This window comes from Pan troglodytes, chromosome 15 (assembly GCF_028858775.2).
Source record: "Pan troglodytes isolate AG18354 chromosome 15, NHGRI_mPanTro3-v2.0_pri, whole genome shotgun sequence".
NCBI lineage: Eukaryota > Metazoa > Chordata > Mammalia > Primates > Hominidae > Pan > Pan troglodytes.
Window position 1 is genome coordinate 60,959,177 of NC_072413.2, and position 24,822 is coordinate 60,983,998.

Here is a 24,822-nt window from a genome sequence, read left to right on the forward strand (position 1 = left end):
TAGAAGCTTTCCTATTAAGATCAGGAACGAGGCAAAGATGTTCCCTCTCATCACTTCTTTTCAAACTCATCATAGAAATTCTAGCTAATGCAATAAAACAAGAAAAGGTATACTTACTGGGAAGGAAGAAATAAAAATGTCATTGTTCACAGATGATTATCCATGAGATGAGATGATTATCTATGTAGAAAATATGAATAAATTGACCAAAAACCATGAAACTCATAAGTAATTATAGCAAGGTTCCAGGTTACAAGGTTAATACACAAAAGGCAATTGCTTTTCTGTATACCAGCAAGGCACAAGTGGAATTTGAAATAAAAAACCATAATGCCATTTACTTTAGCCCTCCCCAAAATACTTAAATATAAATCTAATAAAATGTGCACATGATCTATGAGGAAAACTACAAAACTGATGAAATATATCAAAGAAGAACTAAATAAATGAAGAGATATTTCATGTTCATGGATAGTAAGACTCAATATTGTCAAGATGTCAGTTCTTCTCGAAATGAACTAGAGACAACAAAAATCCAATCAAGAACCTAGCAGGTTATTTTGTTGATACAAGTAGACTGATTCTAAAGCTTATATAGACAAGCAAAAAATTCAAAATAGCCACTACAATATGGAAGTTGAAGAACAAAGTCAGAAGACTGATGCTACATGACTTTAAGACTAACTATAAAAGTATAGCAATAAAGAGAGTATGGCATTGGAGAAAAAATAGACAAATAGATTAACTGATCAGAATAGTGAATCCAGGAATAGACCCACATAAATATAAGCAACTAATCTTAGACAAAGGCAAAAAGGCAATGCAATGGAACAAACATAGTCTTTTCAAAAAATAGAGATGAAACAACTGGATAGCCACATTAAAAAAGTGAATCTAGTCACAGACCCTACACCCTTCACAAAATTTAACTCAGAATGAATCATATAAAATAAAAAATGCAAAACTATAAAACTTATGGAAGACAACATAGGAGAAAATCTAGATGACCCTGAGTATGACAATGACTTTATAGATACACCACCAAAGGCACAATCCATGAAAGTCATAATTCATAAGCTGGACTTCATTAAAATGTAAAATTCTGCTCTGCAAAAGTCACAGTCAAAAGAATGAGAAGACAAGCCACAAACTGAGAGAAAATATTTGCAAAAGACATCTAATAAAGTACTATCATCTAAAAACTAAAAAGAACTCTTAAGACAACAATTAAAAAATGCACAAAAGATCTGAACACACATCTTACCAAAGAAGATATTCCTATGAGAATTAAGCATATGAAAAGGTGTTCAGCAATATATGCCATTTGTCAATTGCAAATTTTAAAACATCAAAACAGATACATTTAAACAGATACCACTACACACCTATTAGAATAGTCAAACTCCAAAATACTAACACCACCAAATGTTGGCAAGGATGTGGAACAAGAGAAATTCTCATTCATCGCTGATGGGAATACATAATGGTGCTGCCACTTTGAAAAACAGACAGTTTGAAAGTTTCTTACAAAACTAAACACAGTCTTACCATATGATTCAGCAATCATGTTTCTTGGTATTTACCCAAATATGTTTAAAACTTATGTCCACATATAAACCTGCACATGAATGTTTATAGCAGCTTTATTCATAATTTTGCCAAAACTTGGAAGCATCCAAGATGTTCTTCAGTAGGTGAATGAATAAATAAACTGTGATACATCCAGACAAGGATATGTTATTCAGCACAGAAAAAAAAAATGAGATATCAAGCCTTGAAAAAACACAGAGGAACCTTAAATGCATATTACTAAGAGAAAGAAGCCAATATGAAAAAGCTACAAACTATCTGATTCTAACTATATGACACTTAGAGAAGGCAAAACTATGGAGACACAAAGGATCAGTGGTTGCCACGGATAAGCACAGAAGGAGAAAAGAATAAACAGAGCATGAAAAAAATTTTAAGACAGTAAAACTAATCTGTGTGATGCTGTAATGGGGGATACTTGTCATCATACTTCTGTCCAAACCCATTAAATGTACAAAATCAAGAGTGAAAGCCACTAGAAACGATCAACTTTGGGTGATAATGATGTATTCATGTAGGTTCATCAATTGTAACAGACGTACCACTCTGGTGTGGGATTTCCATAGTGGGAGAATCTATGCATGTTTGGGAGCAAAGGGTACATGGGAAATCTCTGCACCTCCTCAATTTTGCTACAAACCTAAAAGCGGTCTTAAAAATTAAAGTCTATTTTTAAAACGGCTCACACTCTTTACAAAGTTAGATTTAAAAGCAGATTGCTTAGGACTTAATGTTGGCATGCTATCATCAGCTGTGAATCACAGTGAAAAGAAAAATCAACTAATTCCAAGAAGGATTGGGTAGCGCTATGGTTTGATTGGTTTGTCCCCTCAAATATATATGTTAAAACTTAATCCTCAATGCAATAATGTTGGGAGATGAAGACAAATAGAATGTATTTAGGTCATGAGGGATCTGCCCTCATGCATGGATTAATGCTGCTATAAAAAGGGCTTGCAGAAGCAGTGTGCTGTCTTCTGCTACATGAGGACACATTTGTCTTGTTTGCTCTTCTGCCTTCCACCATGTGAGGACAGCCCCCACAGGACACCACATGCCAGTGCCTTGGACTTCCTAGTCTCCAGAGCTGTGAGAAATAAGTTCCTGTTCTTCATAAATGACCCAACCTGTGGTATTTTGCTATGGCAGCACATAACAAACTTAGACAGGCAGTATTTATATGGATTTAATAAGATTAAAACTAGGAAAACAAACAGAAAAATTAGGTATATCCTAGTTATACCACTGAAGTATTATTTTAAATTATCTATACACTTTAATGAAAAGGTAATGGCAAGCCAACTGTATTAAATAACAATTTCTAACATGTTATTCTTTGTAGAAGGTCTGAGATGGCAAGCAAAAGGGAAAAAGAGGATTCTAAGCTGACAAAAGTTACTAAAGTCTAGAAGCATAATTAGCCTTCCTGATTTCCTGTTCTTGTTTTAATGACTAGATCAGAAATAAAAATTATTAATGTAATTATACAGGATAAAGTGAAATGATGCATGTGGCAGCTTGACAAGCATAATTCATGACAAAACAATAATTTAGAAAATTATCTTCCATAAACTTTTCTGAAAATTAAAAGTATTTATATACTTCCACTTAGCAGTCATTGTTCTATTCATTCTTTCTCCTAAAGCAATGCATGAGTTATCTTTTCCCAATTTCATTTTTGACCTAGTTTTTATGTTTATCACTTATTAAGACTACTCATTATCATCAAAATTCCCCATGTTTCATATTTCCTGAATCCTCCTATGCTACCAAACAGCGTGTTATCTGCAGCTGCTCCATCTTTGATGATGTTCTATGGCTCAACTCCCTCTAATCTCCCCAAAATCAAGCTCCCTGAACCTCCCAAAGCTGTATTCAAATGCATACTACAAAGAAGCTCAATCCTATTCTTTGGATTCTTAGTGACAACATTCTTTTACCCTCTGTTTACAGCTTTTAGAAAATTTATGTTCCTTCTTTTCAAACAGAATGCCTTCTTTAATGGAATCTGTCTTTTCTGCCTCACAATTTTCTTAAAGAATCACATATTCAGTTCATGAATTCCTGGTAAACCAAACTACCTTCAGAGAGCGTGTCGACAATCTTGAAAATAAAGAACGTTATTAAGTCTTCTAAGTCATTCTGCACTTACATCATGTAAAAGGATTATATCGTAATTTTCAGACTCATATTCTTTGTTATTCCCAAGTCACCATTAATGTACTTCCTCTTCAGGTCTAAGTTCTATTTTATTTTTATGTCATTGTGCAATTTACTAAAACCTTGCTAACATTTTACTGCTTCAGGTCAATAAGTCACCAGTATGCCTTAAGAGCAATGAAGAAATACCAAGGAGATGGAAGACACATTCTTCACCATCCACAGGATTTATAATCCAGCTGAGGAAACAAACACATACAAATGAAATAATAATACCCCACCAGATTTGCAGAATTCTACAAGCAAAATGTATTAGTATCCCTTTTCCCATTTATTCCTTATAATCACCTTGTGATATAAGTAATTTAGCTATACACTCCTTTCCTTGTTTTACATCATGGAAACTGAGAACCAGAGTAACCCTCTCAAAGTCTCAAAACAAACATGTCCTAGACAAGGCACAAGACTCCAGAACATCCAACAGCTGATATAGTGCTTATGAACACACACAAATCAACAAAAGAAAAAAATATTTTTAACTATATTAAGGCGCATACATATACATAAGTGAACATGAAATATGGTGAAGATATTAATTAAAGCTGCTTGGGAATGATGCAGGCAGGCTTCCTGAAAGAAATATGTTCCAGAAAGGTGAATGTTATAATAAGGGGTAATAAAGAGCCAATCTACAGGAACTGACCCAGAAAAAAGGCAAAGAATGCATAAAATAGTATGAATGAAGAAGCCGATAAACGTGTGGATAAATCTAAATAAGAATTGACAATTAAATATTAATAAAACAATCATATATTAAAAGGAAAAAATTAAAAATAATGTAGATCCAAAATAAAAGACAATAATAATTTGAAAGATGAAGGGGAACAGAAGTCCTTGAATTAAATGAAGAAAGGTAAAGATACTTAGAAGCTTCTGGAATCTGTTAAGTCAAACACTGATGTTAAAAATGTAAGAGTAATCGATTAACAGAAAAAATTCCAAACCAGTAGGAGGAATCCAAGAGATTAAAGGAAAGTTCAATCAATCCAAAACCTGGAAAAACAAAAGGAAAAAGAAAACACCAAAACACAAAGGTAAGAAAAGGCATTTAAAAATAGAAAATAAGATGTACTAAGTAAATCAAAACATAATTAATCACAATCAATGTAAACAGATTAAACTTGCCTGTTAAAGAGACTTTCAGAATCTATACACTACTCATAAAATATATATCCAGAAATATACAGACCAAATACACACCAACCATACAAAAGCAAATTTAGCTATAATAGTATTAAGCAAACTAGACCTTAAGCAAGAAAAGCATTATTAGGGACAAAGAGAGTTAGAAAATAACGTGGAAGAAATCTCCCAGAAAGTGTAGCAAAAAGATAAAGGATTAGAAAATAGGAGATTAAAAAAAAAAAAAAAGGAAATTGGCCAGGTGCAGTGGCTCACGCCTGTAATCCCAGCACTTTGGGAGGCCGAGACGGGTGGATCATGAGGTCAAGAGATCGAGACCATCCCGGCTAACATGGTGAAACCCTGTCTCTACTAAAAATACAAAAATAAAATTAGCCGGGCATGGTGGCAGCGCCTGCAGTCCCAGCTACTCAGGAGGCTGTGGCAGGAGAATGGCGTGAACCCAGGAAGCAGAGCTTGCAGTGAGCCGAGATCATGCCACTGCACTCCAGCCTGGGTGACAGAGCGAGGCTCCATGTCAAAAAAAAAAAAAAAAAAATTACAGGACTGGTCTCATAGGTACAGTATCTGAATAAAAGGAGTTCCAGAAAGAAAGAAAATTTAGAAAAGGTCAGAGGGCTGGAGAAAATCATAATAGGAAAAAATATCAAGACAGTAGTCATGCTTTTCCAGGCTGAAAAGGACCACCTAGTTAATACCCATCAAAACTGATGAAAATAGATGTGCACAAAGGCATATCTTCAGAAAGTTACAGAACCTTAGGACAGAGAAGGTGTATGAAACTTCCAGAAAGAGAAAATAGGTCACATGTAAAGGAACAGAAATCGTAATGACTTCAAGTTTCTTATCAGAATTACTGGAGGAGCACAATGGCATTGTATCTTTCAAAATTCTGAAGGAAAATTATCTCTAGCCAAGAATATTATAGCTAGCTTAACTATCAATCAGGTGAAAGAGTAAAGAGAGGTTTGTTTAAGAAAATGATATCGATAGAATACTTCTTGCATCAATGTAATGAAGGGAGATTTAGATAATTGTCAGAGAACTTTGTGGTTGAATTAGTGATAAGAACATAGAAAACATAAAATCAGACAGTTATCAGCTCCCAGAAAAATGGAAAGTGCAGAAAAAGAAAAGTAATTACAGCATGCTGCAAGGATCAGCTATAAAATGCATATTTGCAGTCATAACAATATCAACACTTGGCCAGGCCCAGTGGCTCACGCCTGTAATCCCAACACTTTGGGAGGCTGAGGCGGGCGGATCACTTGACGTCAGGAGTTCAAGACCAGACTGGCCATCATGGTGAAATACTAAAAAAATTTTAAAAAATTAGCCGAGTGTGGTGGTGAGCGCCTCTAGTCCCAGCTGCTGGGAAAGTTGAGGCAGGAGAATCGCTTGAACCTGGGAGGCAGAGGTTGCAGTGATCACACCACTGCACTCTCGCCTGGGTGACAGAGCAAGACTCTGTCACCAAAAATAATAATAATAACAATAATAATAATATCAACACTTAATATTTATTGAATCAAAAGGATGATACATTGTGAGAATGAGGTGATGAAAATGGTGCATGTAAATAGTGAGCGAAAGTAGAAAGGGGAGCTAAAATCTCACCTTTCATGTTGAGAAGTCAAAGACAAAACCTAAAATTGACAAACCAAGAGGTAGATATGTAATCGTGTTGTTTGGTGACATGGAAGCAAAGAATAAAAGAATCCCCTGAAAAAATTTGAAAGTGGTTGCCTCTAGGGTCTTCTCTTTTTTAAAATGAAACATTGCCAACTGTTCTTTATAGAGATTTTACCAATTCATTCTCCCCTGAGCAGTGTATGAGAGTGATATGCCACATCCCACTTGATCAATTGAGGTCCTGTAAGGAGTAGATGCCAAGCCAGGGTTATTTACGCAAGAATTTTACTGAGGTAAATGCCTGGGAAGGACAAAATGGGGAGGAGGGGAACACGAAGAGCCTTTGGACTACAATGCAGGTCTAACACCTGTGAAAGAGGGAAGGAAGACTCAGGTAGGAAGAAAAAGCTTACACTTTTACACAGTAAATGGATAGTCCCAGAGCAAAAGTTGCAGTTATGGGCAAGTTATAGTATTCCCACCATACTCAGACACTAACGGGGAAGAGCCCTGGGGAAATGTGTGAGCCCAGCTTCAACATGTGAGCTGCAGGAGATCAGAAAAGGCAGCAGCCTTCAGTTAACTGTGTTCAGTGATGTGTTGGAAAATGATTAACAACTAGCTCTACAGAAAGTTTTTTAAAAAGGCCTTGATTTGTAGCTTTTGCTACTTTCTGTAGTGTAAATACGCCCACTGTGGCTAATTTCAAGCTGCCACTGTGAGATCACCAAATGCTGAGTTGAGAAGAGATGGTAACAATAGGCTTTCTAAAGCCAGGGGCTGGACCCAGGGTGCCGCTGACCGTACTCCACACAGCACGTGTTGATGAAAGGAGATTTGAGCGGTGTGCCTACTTAGCTACTACACTCAACAGCCTAGTGTTCTAACGTAGTTTCGGTCTTTGCCGCGTGATAAATGAAAATTGTATTTAGTGTGGCGGGCACCTGTAGTCCCAGCTATTTGGGAAGCTGAGGCCGGAGAATGGCGTGAACCCGGGAGGCGGAGCTTGCAGTGAGCCGAGACAGCGCCCCTGCACTCCTGCTTGGGTGACAGAGTGAGACTCCGTCTCAAAAAAAAAAAAAGAAAGAAAGAAAATTGTATTTAGTGTAGATTTACTTTGCATTTCTTGAATATGAGCAAAGTTGAGAGAATCTTTTAATATATATTACATAATTATAAATGTATAAATAAAAGTATTACATTATAAATGTATTATTAAACAATATATTTACTGTAATACTAATCAAGCCAATCTTTTGATTATTTTTAATTGACAGAAATAATTGCATGTATTTACTATGTACAACATGACGTTTTTAAGTATGTATGCATTGTGGAATGACTAAATCTAGCTAGTTAACGTATGTGTTTCTTCACATAGTTATTTTTGTGGTGAGAACACTTTACACCCACTTTCTTAGCATTTTTCCAGAATGTAGTACATTGTTAACTATAGTCACCATATTGTATAATAGATTTCTTGAATTTAGTTCCATCTAACTGAAGTTTTGTATTCTTCCACCATCTCTCCATTCACCCCACCCCTTGGTAACCATCATTCTACTCTATATGAGATGAACTTTTCTAGATTCCACATGAGTGATTGCCTTTATTAAAATCTTTAGGCCTATACTCTAAATAACTAAAATCTCAATGTATTAATGTAATAATCTGTGTAGTGTGCAAAACATAAATACTGCTTATTGTCCCCTATCATGTGATTTGTATTTTCAAAATTAACTCCTTTAACTCACTTCAGAAGATAAATTTGAAAAAAACAATCTTTAAAAGCTTGATGTAGGTGGACTCAAAACTTGGAAAATGAATTATTATGATTTTTTTCTCATAATTTATAAAGTAATAATTACATACACAATATCAAAATACAATGTCTACACTTAAATTTGGGGGAAATAATATTTATATTATTATAGTTGGTTGAATGTAAATATTTTATAGAAAAAGTCACTGAAGAAAAGTTTCAATCTATCTCCCAACACACATAGAGAAATAATATATTACAATGTATTATAATAATAATAACAACAGAGTAAAGAATTTTCCATCTGAGCAGTCTACAGACTAGAATCTATAGGAACATCTTAGGACAATTAAGTTAGTAATATTATAATAATGAACATATTTTAATAATAGATATATTCTATATTGACTCTTCTATATATTATGAATTGAAATTACTGGTTGTATCCTATTAGCTTGGTGTAACAACTTAAATATCATCCACTATTAAGTTAGAGGCTGAGAAGCTGTGGATGAAGTGGTCTTTTAAGCTTCTACATATTTTAAGTACTTCTAGGTGCACTGATAACACTGAAGAAGCAGAGCCTTACATTAGACGAGACATCAGAAGTCATCTGATATGGTTTGGCTCTGTGTCCCCACCCAAATCTCATCTCAAATGGTAATCCCCACATGTCAAGAGAGGCACCTGGTGAGAGGTGATTAGATTATGGGGGCAGTTTTCCCCATGCTGTTCCCGTGACAGTGAGGGAGATCTCATGCGATCTGGGGGTTTTAAAAGTGGCAGTTTCCCCTGTGCTCCTTTTTCTCTCCTGCCGCCATGTGAAGAAGGTCCTTGCTTGTTTCCACCAGGATTGTAAGTTTCCTGAGGCCTCTCCAGCCATGTGGAACTGTGAGTCAATTAAATCTCTTCTGTTTATAAATTACCCAGTCTCAGGTTGTATCTTTATAGCAGTGTGAAAATGGACTAATAAGTCATCCAATATTCACAAATATATTCAGATAAAATGTAAAGCAAAAGCTATGAGGAAGAAACCAAAGTGGCAAAAATCCAAGAATTGCTGTTTCATAAGTTTCTTTATCTTTATGTTAACTCTACCATTGTTATCATATGTGTCTTGAGAGGAGTCAAAAGATCTGTGAATGAGTAGTTTTCAAATGCTGCAGCTTTTCAAAGAAAATACATCTATTTATTAGGTTGTTATAAAAGTAAATGTGGTTTTTGCCATTAAAAGTAATTGTGAAAACCACAATTACTTTTGCACCAATCTAATATCTTCTTTCAATCAATTATGTAGTTTGTGAACTGTAGTTGACTTCAAATGCCGCCGCTTTTCTTCTCCTCCACTTCTTCCATCCACAAACTCCAATTCCCAGTAATTAGTACTTTCAACCAGATATCAAGGAGAAGAAACAGATGAAAACTAATTTAAGGTAATCAAATATAATAACTTTCGGCAAGGGTTTCAAGAAAGTTGAAAGTGGTGGCTAAAAAGAGGTTTGGATTATCTGTGGAATCCATTTATCCTGATGTTTTCAAAATATATGACCCACAGTACTCAGAAAACCAAAACGAAAAACTTACCTCATCCACATTTTCAAAGGCATTGATGATGTCATAAGGTAAACAAGACAGCAGATCGATCACAAACCAAGTTTTCAGATAGTTCATCCTTATGAGCTTAGGGTCAGAAATGACCTCTCCACCGGGCCCCACGAAAGTCGTGTGAAAATTTAAAACGATGTCAACCAGAAAAATAACGTCCACCACACTATCCAGTACCAGCCAGGCTATGTTGTTCTGCTTTGTTTTGAAGGAAACATTATAAGGAACCATAATGGCGGTGTAGAAGGTAAGAATTAAAATCACCCAATCCCAAGTAGTTTTAAAAGCACAATAATGTAAAATAATGTGTGGTGGCGTCTTTGGCGCTTCTTGTTTATACTGAGGAAGGATATCTGATCCCAGCTGAAGAACCTAAAAGAGAGAAAATGTATTTATACATGACTAGGTTATCTCTGCACAGTCAGTGATGAATTCAAATCTACTGGCAGTCAAACCACAGCCAGTCATGCTCCACAGTCTTGCCTCCCTCTTCTCCTGAGTTGTCCTAAAATTTGTTCAGAGGAAGTCACTCCAAGTCCAAACACTCTACCAAAGCTGATCTTTCTGCTGTTCTATCTGGCCTGCTCTGATGCAGTAGCCAACACTGATCCACAACACTGCTGGATGTCCACTTCTGCAATCCTGCACACTCACTATGCAAGCCTGCCTAGAATCACATGGCTCTCATGGACTGTCCAGCAGTTATTTGAGTGAAACACCATTATCTATTCTTCATACACATTTAGCACCTCAGGAAGCATAACTTTGATTCTGATGGCCTCGCTGGACCCCGGCATCCCACTGTTGGTGATGCTGTTGTTGAGTGATACTCAGCAAGGGCCCTGATGGGTGGCACAGCAGTGTAAAGGGTTGTAAAGGGTATCGCCTGCTTTTTCCCTTCCTCCCTTAGATCTGGACTTAAAGAATATCGTGTTTCTTGCCCAACTGCAAATTTCCTGTAGGGAAAAAAATATTAAATACTCAAGTTTGTTTCTGTATACCAATTCAAATGGAAAAATTTTAGTGTAAGTTTATATGAACCTTGAATTACACTAATTAAGTCTAATGACAGTAGAAAACAAAGATAAAAAGCAGATGACAGAGCAAGAGTAGAGGTTTGTGTATCCCTGGGCAAAGGTAACCAACACAGGACATAGCATTGCCTTCTGGAACCTGGAACCTGGGAATTATAAAAAACAGTTGAGGCGAGATCACGAGGTCAGGAGATAGAGACCATCCTGGCCAACATGGTGAAACGCCGTCTCTACTAAAAATACAAATATTAGATGGGCGTGGTGGTGTGTGCCTATAATCCCAACTACTCAGGAAGCAGAGGCAGGAGAATCACTTGAATGCAGGAGGCAGAGGTTGCAGTAAGCTGAGATTGTGCCACTGCACTCCAGCCTGGCGACAGAGCAAGACTCCGTCTCAAAAAAAAAAAAGACAGTTGAAGGGATAAATCAAAAACTTCTGCCCTGTGCCATCAATGAAGCCAAAGACAATGTATGTGTTAAAGAGTTTGGTAAATGGAAATTTTTAAATATTTTCAACAGATTTGCCCATTGTATGTATTCAGTTATTCAGTGTCTCTAGGACTAATGGGACCCAGGAGGTAGGAGTCAAAAAGTCCAAATCATAAAATCATAAATGCATTAAATATTTAGATGTAAGAATGGATAAAAATAAAAATACTTGTTAGCATGTAACTCTGAGTTATAATACATGCCACAAAACAAAACAAATATACTAGCATCTTTGGCAGCTTGGGAGAGTATCCTAAAGTTCCTCTCATATACAGAACTTACATATCTGAAAACTAAGAATATAATATCCATTTTTACTATTTTTGATATGGAAAACATCACTGGTGGTCCCTTTAATTGTATGTTAGAATTGTTATTTTTATTTTGGTGTTTGTAAGAATACTTGTAAAGATATTTTATGTATTTACCATTATCAGTACCTCAGTTATGTTTTTCCCATGATGTCTTAAATTACTTAACAGCAAATCATCCTATCAGGAGGTAAGATTCATGTTGGGGTGAAGTATTATACAATTGTACATAATCATGTCTTTTCTTTTGCCTTTCAACCACTGGCCTGTCCATTCCAATTTCATTGTGTTAAACATGAAAATTGCCTTCATATTCAATGTTAGTAGTTTACCATCTATATATACACAGTCTATGTTTAACCACAAATAAATCAAACTTGGGAAATAAGAACAAACTCAGTACCAGGGTGCATTACCACCTTCGTGGACCCTAAGCCTTTGTGCCTTCCTAGACTCCTTCATGGTGAAACCCCGTCCTACTAAAAATACAAAAATTAGCCGGGCTTGTTGGCACGTGCCTGCAGTCCCAGCTACTCTGGAGGCTGAGGCAGGAGAATCACTTGAACCTGGGAGGCAGAGGTTCCAGTGAGCTGAGATCACACCACTCACTGCACTCCAGCCTGGGTGACAGAGCGAGACTCAGTCTCAAAAAAAAAAAAAAAAAAAGTGTGTATGTATATATACATATATATACGTGTGTGTGTGTGTGTGTGTGTGTATATAACAGCATTCCTACAAAGATAAATATATTAATATCACACATTCAATTTTTGTTTTTACCTAAAATTACCCTGTTTTCTTCTGCTCTTAATAGAAATTGAAACATCCTGTAGACCCGTAAAAGTGTTGTGGGGCCCTGGACACTGTGCCTACTGTGCTGACAGATGTAAGCCCTGCTCAGTAGCCTGGATTAATGCAGGTCTCCTCTAAAGATGGAATGGCATCACCCTGAGTTCAGAAAGTCTTAAACCTGGCTATATATTAGAATCATCTGGGGAAGTTTTAAAAGAATACAGTATACTTATACCTAGACTCCACCCTGGAGAATGATTACATTGGTCTTGTTTGGGTTCTCAGAGAATCTATATTTTCAAAACCTTCCCAGGTGATTACAATGTACAGCCCACGGTAAGATATCTGTCTTACATTTCTTTAGACATTCAGGACCCAATTCTCTAGACAGTGATTTGCATATGTAAAGCCCTCCAAAAAAATGCAAGATGGGGACAAAAAGGAGGAGGAAAGGGTAGAGGAGGACAAGGAGGAGGAAGAAGAGGAAAATGGCAACAACAAAAAACAGTGCACAAAAAATAAGCTTCATCTTTTTCATATGCAAAGCACTACTAATCTTCACTCTGTTCCTGGGCTCTTTCATAAAACAGTGAGTAACAGACTCTTCATTTTCATTGTTATGTCATTTGTGCTTTTATAAGCAATAAGCCTTTGGTGGAAGGAGGATGAAATCACATTTTTTGATGTATTTTTGTACCAATACAGACACATTCTTCCTCTCTGAAGATCTGAGAGCATTGACTCTAACAAAGTCAGGCCCACTGACTGATGTGGCGGGGCGTATATATTTATCTCTACCCAACATAAAAGTGAACAAGCTAAAGGCAATCAGCAGGGTGTCAATGCATGCAGAAAATTAATTAACTACCTTTATGGAGACTGGAATCTTTGAAACTGGGGATCAGCTCCAAATTTGGGGGATCAGGTAGAATTGAGATCAAATTTATCTGTCTTTGAAAAAGTAAAAGCACCTCAAATTCCATAGCTAAACCAAATACTTGCATTGAGCAAATTACAAGAGTTTTGAGTACCACTGGAAAAACAATATTGTTATACTTATTTGGTACTTCTTTTATGTCTATCCTTGGAGATCTAAGAGCATGCGCTGCAGGTATTCAGACTAAACGTCTATCGACAATCTTGTTATTTCTGTATGCTCTCTGAAATCGACCCTAAGATCTGACAGAAAGCAGTTTTATATCAGAACCAGGTTTATGAATAAGGGATGACTGGTAAAGAAACTAACACTAATCACAGAGCAAAGAAAAAAAAACAGATGGGATGAAATAGGAATACATTTCTCAAAAATAAAAATGAGAAAATGTCAAGGGGAAAGTTTCTTTCTTTTCTGTTGATACAGTGAAAAAACAATCCTGAGTGATTCTGGGTGCTAAGGGAGAAGATTGTCTTCTCTATGGCCCCCTTTCACTTGTTGTCGCTCTGTTGTGTAACAGACAAAAGAAAAATCCTGAATCAGGTGTGGTTAAGACCCCAAAGGAATCATGACTATAAAAATTCACAATCACAGAAACAACCTCCTACATTTCAGCTTGATTTGTAGAAAGAAACAGGCAACTTTAGGCAGAAGAGGAACTAGCTCCAAAATCTAAGCATTTTTGCAAAAGAAAGTTGTATCTCATTGTCTGCTTTAAATCTTGTACTAATTGCATATTATCTTTTAAATATTGTGATTATTATTACTAGTTAATATTCAGTTATATTAATGTCTTATTTTGGTCTTCAGAAACATGTCTGCACATCAAAGGATTCATCTTTCCCCAAGCTAACAGTGCTATTTAGAGCAGAAAACCAAAAGTCTTTTTGTTAGCCATGGTCTAAGAAAAACTCCATAGTCTTCTAAATTCAGGGAACATACTTTACTTCCTAATCCCCTCCAAACCAGATTCAATATTTACGGCAAGTTAAGAAAATTACTCTGAATTGCTTCGACTCACTTTTCTGCAGCAGAGAAAACTGATAAGCGTATGGATTTTATCTTTCTCTTTTTTGGTAAAAGTTACCTGAGAATATTTTGTGAGTGCAAACGTAGTGCTCAGCATAGTTTTGGTAGCTTAATGAGCTTTTTGGCATCTTTCATACCAGTAATACAAATTATGGTTATAGAAGACATGTGAACAATAAAGCTATTAGCTGCCTCAGAGTTCTGTCCTCGTTTTTTTTCTCCTTAGTCTCAGGGTAACATCGTCTAGTCACATGACTTGAACAGCCATAACTGTGAAGATGACACTGAAGCCTACAATTCAAACTAAATATCCTTCCAGAGTGCCAGACCCATAAATCTCCCTGCTGTTCAGGCATCTCCACTAGGGCTTCCTATGGGACTCTTCAAACTTTGTATGCCCCAAACTGAACTCATGATCATTGTCCTCAAATCTTCTTTCCTTCCTCTTACATTCGTCATTTTATTAACCAACAGAACTATCTACCCTGTCATCTAAATCAAAAACATAGAATTGTCCTGGACTCAACCCCTTGTTTCACACACTATTCTAATGTATTAACAAATGTGTTCACTCTAATCTTAATGTGTCTGCAATCCACCCACTTCTGCTACCACTATCCTGCTGACAACCGTGGTCATGCTAACTTACTTACTGCTAGGACTTCCTCACTGGTTTCCCTACCTCCCCATTCTCCACAGAGCCACTAGGCCAAGCAGGAGTTTTTAATCATTTTGTGCCTTGGATCCCTATGGCAATCTGGTAAAAACTATGGACCTCTTCTTAGAATAAAGTTTTTGAATTAACACAATAAAAACATGAAATTGCAAAAGAAACCAATTAGGACCCACCTCCCTTTGAGAGGTTTTTCTGAGGCACAAAGGTCATTTTCCTGGCACATGAGACACCAACCACCACCATTTCACTATATGCCACCCTACCTTCTCCTTCCCCATATGAATTCAACTACAGTAAAGTCATACTCAACGTCACCATACTACCTCATCTCTGACCCTTTGTACATGCTGGCCTCCCTGGTAGGAATAAACTATATCCCTTCTTTACCTGACTAACTCTCACATTTTCCCTTCAGAATTCACTCAGCCCAGGTATCATCTCACTCACACAGCCTTCCCTAGGGCCCCACATTTGGGCAAATTCTCCTGCACAGGCTCCCACAGCACCCTGTCATTGCATCTTTTCACATCTTATGATCAGTTTCCTCTGCTGGATATTTAACTCCTTGAAGACAGGGCCCATTTCTTATTTAACTTTACATCCTTTGCAGAGCGCCAAACACAGAGCATACCCTGAATATGTGTTTGCTGCATATATGCATGAAGCAATGAAAGAACTCCCTATCTGATATGCTCAAAGAAAACCTTACACTCTACAGACATGACCTGGGATGTCATGAGCTACACTCCCATTTCAAAAGTTGGAGAGAATGAATAGAAATATTTGGGATTTCTATATTTCTACAAGGGAAACATAAATTATCAGCTAAGTATTTATAAGATGATAGCCAGAAATATCTGTATTAAATCATTTTAGGGAAGAAAAATGTACCAACACCACCATCTTGGGAAGCAAAGTTCGTCTCATACTTACTTCAGCTAGTCTTGAATGTTTGTGGACCACCTCTGTTTTATTCATTGGCGTGAGCTGCTGCAAAACACTTCGGCTATTTGTCAAAGCCCGTGTCAATCGGGCAAATTTCGTCCAACCTTAAAAATAAGGAAAGAAAGTCTCAGTTTTTCATACACAATGAATAAGGAATCCAACATTCTTGCTAGCATTAAAAAGATCTCAGCAACCACATAACATCCAAAATGAATGCAAAGCATCAAACAAAAGTATTTTCTTTCCTTCTGTATAGACATGCTCATATATTTGAAGTGTGGCCACAAAATAATGAGCAATTTTTATGTGTGACCTTTGTGTTTTGCCCATATCTGTGTATAGTCCCTGTAGCCAATGCAACTAGCTATCCACAAAATTCTGTGCTCCTCCTTGCATTGTATAGCTTTCTTACTGGGAAATAGCTGTCCAATCAGGAACATATTTCCCAGAATTTCTTGCATCTTAGTATGGCCTATGTCCCTGGTTCTCACCAATGGAATGCAGACAGAAGTAATGTGTGTCACTTCCATGCCGTGATTTAAGAAACAACTGTGACTTCTCCACAATTTCTCTTTCTTTCTACCAGCTGGAAGGATGCAAATGACAAGGCCCAAGGGGATAGCAAAGCTGCTGAATAACTGTGTGGGAAAATGCCATATGCCAGCCAGGATCCTTTGCCTTGGACTGTTACATGAGCAAGAAATGTGCTTCTATTGTATTAAGCCACTAAAAGTTGGGGATTTATTTGTTACAGCAGCTAGTCTTACCCTAATTATAACAGTCCTTCAATGTGTTTGTGTGCAGATATAAGAGAATAAAACTGAATTTCAACAAATCTTACTTTTTATGGTTCATTTCACACACTTCCATCTTCCTTGTAACATAGCAAAATGTTATTTATCTGTTATTAACAACTGCAGTGATACCTAAATTTATTTTTGGAATATCTAGAATTGTTAATAATGTCTTCTGAAAGAGCAGTGACTTTCGGGGGAAAGAAATGCAATTTAATGGGAAAGAATTTTCTTCTGGGGCCTCAAATTGCCAGTAATAAAATCATTAATCTCAAGGAAATGTCAATAAGAAGTGAACAAATAGAACAAAACCAGCCATACTCTCATCCTGTCTCAATTATCCTTTCCCTAGATATCTCAAAAGCTCCGATTCATTAAAAAATTTTATTAACACTATCTGATAACTTCTACACAATTACCCTTCATGAGGTCATTTATCAGGCAACTCCTTAAAACTGAAAAACTCCTGATATTCCAAAGGAATGATGACAATGATGAAATTTCAGATGATATGACAAAAAAAAATTAAGGAAGAAATTCTGGAAATACACCCGCCTAATATCTGTCAAACCATAAAATGCAGGTGACATCATTCTTTACTACTATTCTTCAGGCTGACTCTAATTTAATTTAAGCTTTGTATTGCCCCACCAATTCAGGTCTATGTATCAATAACTGGATTGGAAAAGAAATAAACTGGCATCAATTGATGGAGAGTCTTTATTTCTTCTACATTATTGAACCCCATCCTAGTAATTAGAACCAAAAAAAAGTTAGGTTTTGGGAATTGTATGCAACCCTAAGGCTTACCCTGTACAATGTGCTGTGGAAACAAAAAAAAAGGTATTAGATATGACACCAACTCTCTAAAAACTCAACATTAATGAAAAACCAACATGCAATCTCTATGACAAATTGAGACTTTTCTTTTGAATGCCAGACCTATGTGTCTAGCTAGCCACTGGACTTTTCTTACTACAGTATTCTACAGGCATCTGACAACACTCAACATGTCCAAAACTGACACCATCTTCCCCCTTTATCACCCACTCTGCCCCACTCATGCATCCCTGATCTTGTCAAATGGCCGCAAGATATTTCTAATGCCCAAATGAGAAACATGAAATTCGCCATCCTCTTTTCACTATTACCTACACACACACACATACACACACACACACTTATTTCCCAGCCTTATAGATTATAACATCAATAAATATCTCTCAAATTGCATCTCCTCTCTGCACGCCTACTATGTCAGACAACACACCATCTTTCACCCGAGTTAGGCAGCATTCCAAAACCACATCCTCATTGCTTGCAAAGTTCTTTCTAAAACACATGCCTTTTACCCTATTACCCTTTAACAGAAACCTGAAGGCCTCCAGGATAACACTGTATATCCTTGGTATACAGGTCATTTATTTTCTGATCCCGGTGATTTGCTCTGCCTCTGTCTCTTGCCACTTTCTCACACATGCTCTGCATCCCAGCCTTATTAAAATCAATAGCAAATCAAATAAAGAATAAATTCAAAACTAAAATTAAATCTACTAGGAATTCTTTGCACACCCTATGCTGTTTTGTGTTTCCATATTTTCACATGTTACAATCATTCTGCCTTCCTGGAATGTCTTTTCCCTCCCCCACCTTTCTGGCTAACACTTATTGGTAACTGCAGACTCAGTAAAAGCATTACCTTGATGCTTCTTTGATCCACCCACAAGTGAGAGGTGCCCTCCTCTGTACACGCACATCATGGGATGCATACCTCACCTGGCACTAACAACACTGATGTAATTGTTGATTGATATAATAGCCACTCTTGCTAAACTCTTGTTTATCCCTCCATTCTTAGCACTTGAAAAAGGGCCTGGCATAAAATATGCCATAAAATAAATCAATTGTATTTGTAACTTTAAAAATCAGATATAAAATAAATCTCATTTTGTTTTATTATCATTGGTTTTTAGTTTGGTTTTGCTTTGTTTGGTAAAAGTGGTGAGGGTGTCTTTGGATGACAGTAACTATATTAGTCATAGGTATATTATAATTTTACCTGGTGATAATCTGTGCACCTTACATCAATAGAATGTTATAATTGCCTTGACTATTTCTAGAAAATTCCAAGTCAATCTTTTACTTACTGAAGGCTCAGATTTCTAAAACAGGTAAAATTACAGCCCTTGGTATAACTCATTGGATTAAAAGAAAAGCCCACTTTCGTTCCCTGTGTGAAAAAAAGGTTTATCCAGAAAATATTTTGAAAAAAAAAGGGAGACATTTAGGAATAAATTAAATGATCCATAAACAAATACAAATCATCAAACGGCATGTTTTCTCTGATTTCACAGTATCATACATGAAAATAAATGTGAGAAAGGAGAAATATGACAATGAAAGCTTATTGTCATCCTCTGGTTTTCCATTTGAAGCATCATGAGCACAGACTACAACTGTGTTTCTTAAGGAGGAAGCAGTTGTTCCTAATACAAAAAAAGCTTGTTCAAATGTCTGCGTATGTGTGTACCTTAATTTACACATGAAGTCAGTGTGATCAAGGAATATTTCATCTCTTTTCTTTACCTTATTTTACTTTCTTGAGGAAAAAAATCATTTTTAAACAGTAAAAATAAAACACACACATTTTTCTCCATGAATAAAAATAGGACTATCATTGATTTAAAAAACAGAAAGAAAATGAAAGAGAAAGGTAATATTAACCCATCATTCTAAAAATGTTTTAAATCAGCATATTCTGAGTAAGACTACCCTTGAACATAGATGAAAAGGGAAGTGACTGCATCGTGCGACTTTTAGTTGCCAGATCTTATATTTTCTATCCTTGTGTATTAGTCTGTTCTCATGCTGCTATAAAGAACTGCCTGAGACTGGGTAACATATGAAGGAAAGAGGTTTAATTGACTCACAGTTCCACACGGCTGGAGAGGCCTTGGGAAACATACAATCATGGCAGAAGGGAAAGCAAACACATCCTTCTTCACATGGCGGCAGGAAGGAGAAGTGCCGAGCCAAGAGGGGAAAATCCCCTTATAAAACCATCAGATCTCAGAGAATTTACTCACTATAATAAGAACAGCATGGGGGGACCACTCCCATGATCTAATCACCTCCCATGAGGTCCCTTCCCCAATGTGGGGATTACAATTCAAACTACAATTCAAGATGAGATTTGGGTGGGGACACAGAGCCAGACCATATTACCTTGGTTGACTAACACATAGTGGGCACTAGATCTGTTTTTGTGGAATGTTTTACTGAATGGTTTTGCTTAGTGAATGAATTAATGATGATTAATGAGGAAATAAATAGGAGTACAGCATCTGCATTATATGTAAATATTTAAAATTTAAAGAAGAAAATACATTCAGTTCTAAGGTATTAGCATAGCTTATATGAAGGAAGTCTTTTGGTTGAAGAAGGTAGGAAAGGCATGGTAGGGAAGGTTAGAGAAGGAATTCTGGAAGTGTTAAGGATTATAATCTGCTTTCAGAAAGAGAACTGGGGAACAGCTGGCAGAAAACAGAAAAAAAAGTGGTGGCAAATGTTGAACTGACTCAGACGGACCAGAAGAGAGAAATTTAGGAGAAAAGACTTGGAAAGGATTCTTTCTTCCTAGATAAATCAAAGCCAAAGGCGGTTGTAAAATTGAGTAATCGTTTATGAGTTTTGCTATCAAAATGCCCTAGAACATGGAGAATCAATGCAAAGCAAATGAATGTTTTGGTACACATTAAAATCAATGGGAGCATTCAGAGATGAGCTTTCTGAGCTACTCAGTAATCTTTTTATTTGACTCTGATTAGGGCCTTCTTGCAGTTCCAGTTCCAAAGAGTTAGCATTTTTCTCACAACACCTATGCTGTCCTTCTCTCCTTACTGTCAGCACAAACCCCTGCCAAAAATGTTATTGAAAAAAGCAGAAGCCATAAGAAACATGATAGTCTTCTTTTTAATTTATATAAAGTTATGAGGTACAAGTGCAATTTCTTTACATGTATCAATTGTATAATGGTCAGGGCTTTTAGGGTAACTGTGACCTGAATAACATATATTGTACTCATTAAGAATTTCTCATCATCCACCCTCTCCCACGCCTTCACCCTCCCAAGTCTCTGATGTCTATCATTCCACTCTCTACATCCATGTGTACACATTTTTTTAACACCCACTTATGAGTGAGATTATTTGATATTTGTCTTTCTGTGTCTGGGTTGGTTCACTTAAGATAACAGATTCCAATTCCATCCATGTTGCTGCAGAAGACATGATTTCATTCTTTTTTATGGCTGAGTAGCATCCCATTGTGTATATATGCCACATGTTCTTTATCCAGTCATCCACTGATGGATAATTAGATTGATTCTATCTTTGCAATTGTGAATAGTGCTGCAATAAACATATGAGTGCAGGTATCTTTTTTGTGTAAAGATTTATTTTCTTTTGGTACATATCCAGTAGCAGGACTGCCAGATCAAATGGTAGTTCTATTTTTAGTTGTTTGAGAAATCTCCATATTGTTTTCCATTGAGGTTGTACTAACCTACATTCCCACCAACAGTGTACAAGAGTTCCCTTTTCTCCACATCCTTACCAACATCTGCTATTTTTTGTCTTTTTAATGGCCATTCCGATTGTTGTGAGATGATATCTCATTGTAGTTTTAATTTGCATTTCTCTGATGATTAGTGATGTCAAGTGTTTTTTCATATACTGTTGGCCATTTGTATGTATTCTTTTGAAAAATATCTATTCATGTCCTTTGCCCACTTTTTAATGGAGTTATTTTGTTGTTGTTGAATTGGGTGCCTTATAAATTCTAGATATTAGTCCTCTGTTGAATAAATAGTTTGCAGATACTTTCTTCCCTTCTTCAGGTCATCTGTTCACTCTGTTGGTTCTTTCTTTTGCTGTATAGAAGCTTTTAGTTTAATTAAGTTCCATATGTCTGTTTTCATTTTTGTTGCCTCAGCTTTTGAGGTCTTCGTCATGAATTCTTTGCCTACACCAATGTCCAGAAGAGTTTTTCCTAGATTTTCTCCTAGTATTTTTATAACTTCAAGTCTTATGTTTAAGCTAATCCATCTTGAGTTGATTTTTGTATATGACAAGAGATAGGGGGGTCCTGTTTCATTCTTCTGCATATGGCAATCCAATTATCCCAGCACCAATTATTGAAAAAGGTCTCCTTTCCCCCAATATATGTTCTTATTGGCTTTGTCAAAGATCAGTTGTCTGTAAATATGTGGCTTTATTTCTGGACTATCTATTCTGTTCTATTAATCAATGTCTCTATTTCTTATACCAGTACTGTGCTGTTTGGGTTAACATAGCTTTGTAATATAACTTGAAGTCAGGTAATGTGATGTCTTCAGCTTTATTCTTTTTGCTTAAGACTACTTTGGCTATTTGGGTTTTTTTTAGTTCCATATGAATTTTAGAATTATTTTTCTAATTCTGTAAAAAATGACATTGGTATTTTGATAAGAGTGGCATTGAATCTGTAGACTGCTTTGGACAAAATGGTCATAGAAATGTGACAGCCTTCAGTTCCCCTTCTCTCCCATCCACCTCCAGACTAAACCACTATGGCACCTGGTTCTTACCTGCACCCCTATCATCTCAGAGAATTGATCATTTGCTCCTTCCTGATCACACATGTTTCAATCATGTACTTTGAAGTAGATTCTAAATTTTTGCTATCACTAACAATGTCTTATACCAATCCCTTTGTGTTCCTGAACACATCTGGAATTACCTATTATTACCTATATTAGTTCATTTGATCTCCCACCAACTTGTACTGTATAAACTTTGAAAAAGTTGAGCTGCCATACTGTCTAGGTCAGAGAAAAAAGACGTATCAGCAGTTCTAACTTTTCCAAGTGATACATTTACTGATCTCACCTTTACAGAGATCTAACTGGTGTGACTGATTATTCAGCAAAGTTTGCTAATGTTACTTAGATGTGGTCGATACAGGGTAATGCAAACAGAGAGCCGAATATGAAGAGCCTAATACTCGCTCTGTAAGTTGTTCATGGCATTATGAGAACATTTGTTCTCCTAAAAGCTTAGGATGCCAGCTCCTTCTTAATAAAATATTAGTTTAGCTCTATTGGGTTGCAATTAACCCTTTGTCATGGACTGCCTAATCTTAAAAATAAAAAGAAGTCACAGACGCAGTTAAATCAATCTACTAGACTGCAACACAAGATTCTAATCTATAAGTAAAAAGCTTAGGTAAACAATTATGCTCTTGGCCAAAGAAACTACATAGTATAATTACTCATATTTCATCTGTTGTTTCCTCTCTAAAGAAAACCATTGGCTTCCACAAGGAGAAGCTTGCTATTTTGGCTGTTATTTTTTATTCTATGGGAATTTTTTTGTCACAATTATTGGCAAGAAAATGCCATAACTATTTGGCACAAGATATTTCACGCTGTAATTATCTTGGCAGTTTTGGAGTCTGTTTGAAAATACTGTACAGTATAAATGGGCAGAGATTTAGGCCATCTCTTTTAGAACACATATGGATAATCGACAGAATGGATTTCTTGGCTGTAATTTTCCTCTTTGTATTATTATAATGTATCAGGTACCACTGACTGATTACCTGAACAACACTATCAAGACCTCAATACCAGGAACAAAAAATAACGGGAACACTTTGCCCCCTTAAATTATTATCAGTTAGTTTATTTGGTTCAAAGCAGCATAATTCTCTCCGAATGAAAGTATTCTCAACCTGTGCTTTGTTTTTGTGGGGAAAAAAGAAAGCAGGGGATTGAGGTAGTTAAACCTCAACAATAAGTCTCCACTAAGAAGGACGGGGCAGCATGGGTGCAATAGAGAGAACATGGGATTTGAAATCAGTCAGACGGTGAGCGTCAGAATCTTCAACAGTAAAATGGAGACAACAATACTAATTTTCAGAATTATAGAAATGACCAATAATGAATATAAAGTTCTTGGCATACATTAACTACTCCATCAACACTGGCTTCCTTCCCTTTCGATGGGTTTTGCAACCATCCATCATGGTATAATTCAAAGATAGTGTTGACATTACCCAGTGCCAGTAAGATCAAATATCAATTCAGAATAAAAGTTTGGTAATCATAGATTGATTACAAGGAAGAGGTACGTTCAAATTAGTTGGCTGCCATCACATGTTGTAGTTATTTTCCCAGATATGATTCAGAAATAAAATTCAGAGTGAGTCCATTTATTTAAGTCTTTCAATCATATGTCTAAGTTTCTTGGTAAAAATATCGATACAAGTAGGAGATTAATGTTAATTCCAGTCAATTTTGGCAAATCCTCAAAGGACTTGGACCCTTGCTCCAATCACCAGGCCCCTTTTCATGTTAAGAAGGTAAAAAGTCCTTGCTCTGGGATTACATTCTGATTTTGCCGGTGTGTAGATTCACTTGTCTGTTCTGAATGCTAAAACACTATTTCTTGTATGCTGGCAGAATTTTTATCAATGAAGTATTTCTTCAAAATTTTGCAAACACCCTTGTAAACATCCTCAACTCCCAGATCTTTGAGGTCCCTGAGTCTTCTCTTATTCACTTGACCAAATTTCGACATTGGATAAACACAACTTTTCACTTACTTCTGCATCTATACCTCTTTGACTAAATATGAGTGGATTAAAACACAATATTATGCTCATAGATAACTAGTGAAATTTATGACCACTAGCCTGAAATGGACTTTTGTGCGGCTCAGAAATCCTGCTGTGTTTCTCTTGTCCACTCACTATTCCACTCTCTTAGATAACTAGTTCAGACGCACTCCACTCTTCTCACACCCTTCACCATCTTTACTCTCAGTT

General features: G+C 36.5%; 1 protein-coding gene across 1 annotated transcript in view; it reads right to left on the reverse strand.

Annotated features, from left to right (window-relative positions):
- KCNH5 (potassium voltage-gated channel subfamily H member 5) overlaps nucleotides 1-24,822 on the reverse strand; it is a 343,538-nt gene that overhangs the window by 268,274 nt on the left and 50,442 nt on the right. The window contains exons 5-6 of the mRNA XM_016926190.4: nucleotides 16,151-16,266; nucleotides 9,932-10,324 (exon numbers count right to left, since the gene is read on the reverse strand). Of these exons, the coding sequence (XP_016781679.2) occupies nucleotides 9,932-10,324; nucleotides 16,151-16,266 (509 nt within the window). The remainder of the gene's footprint in view (nucleotides 1-9,931; nucleotides 10,325-16,150; nucleotides 16,267-24,822) is intronic.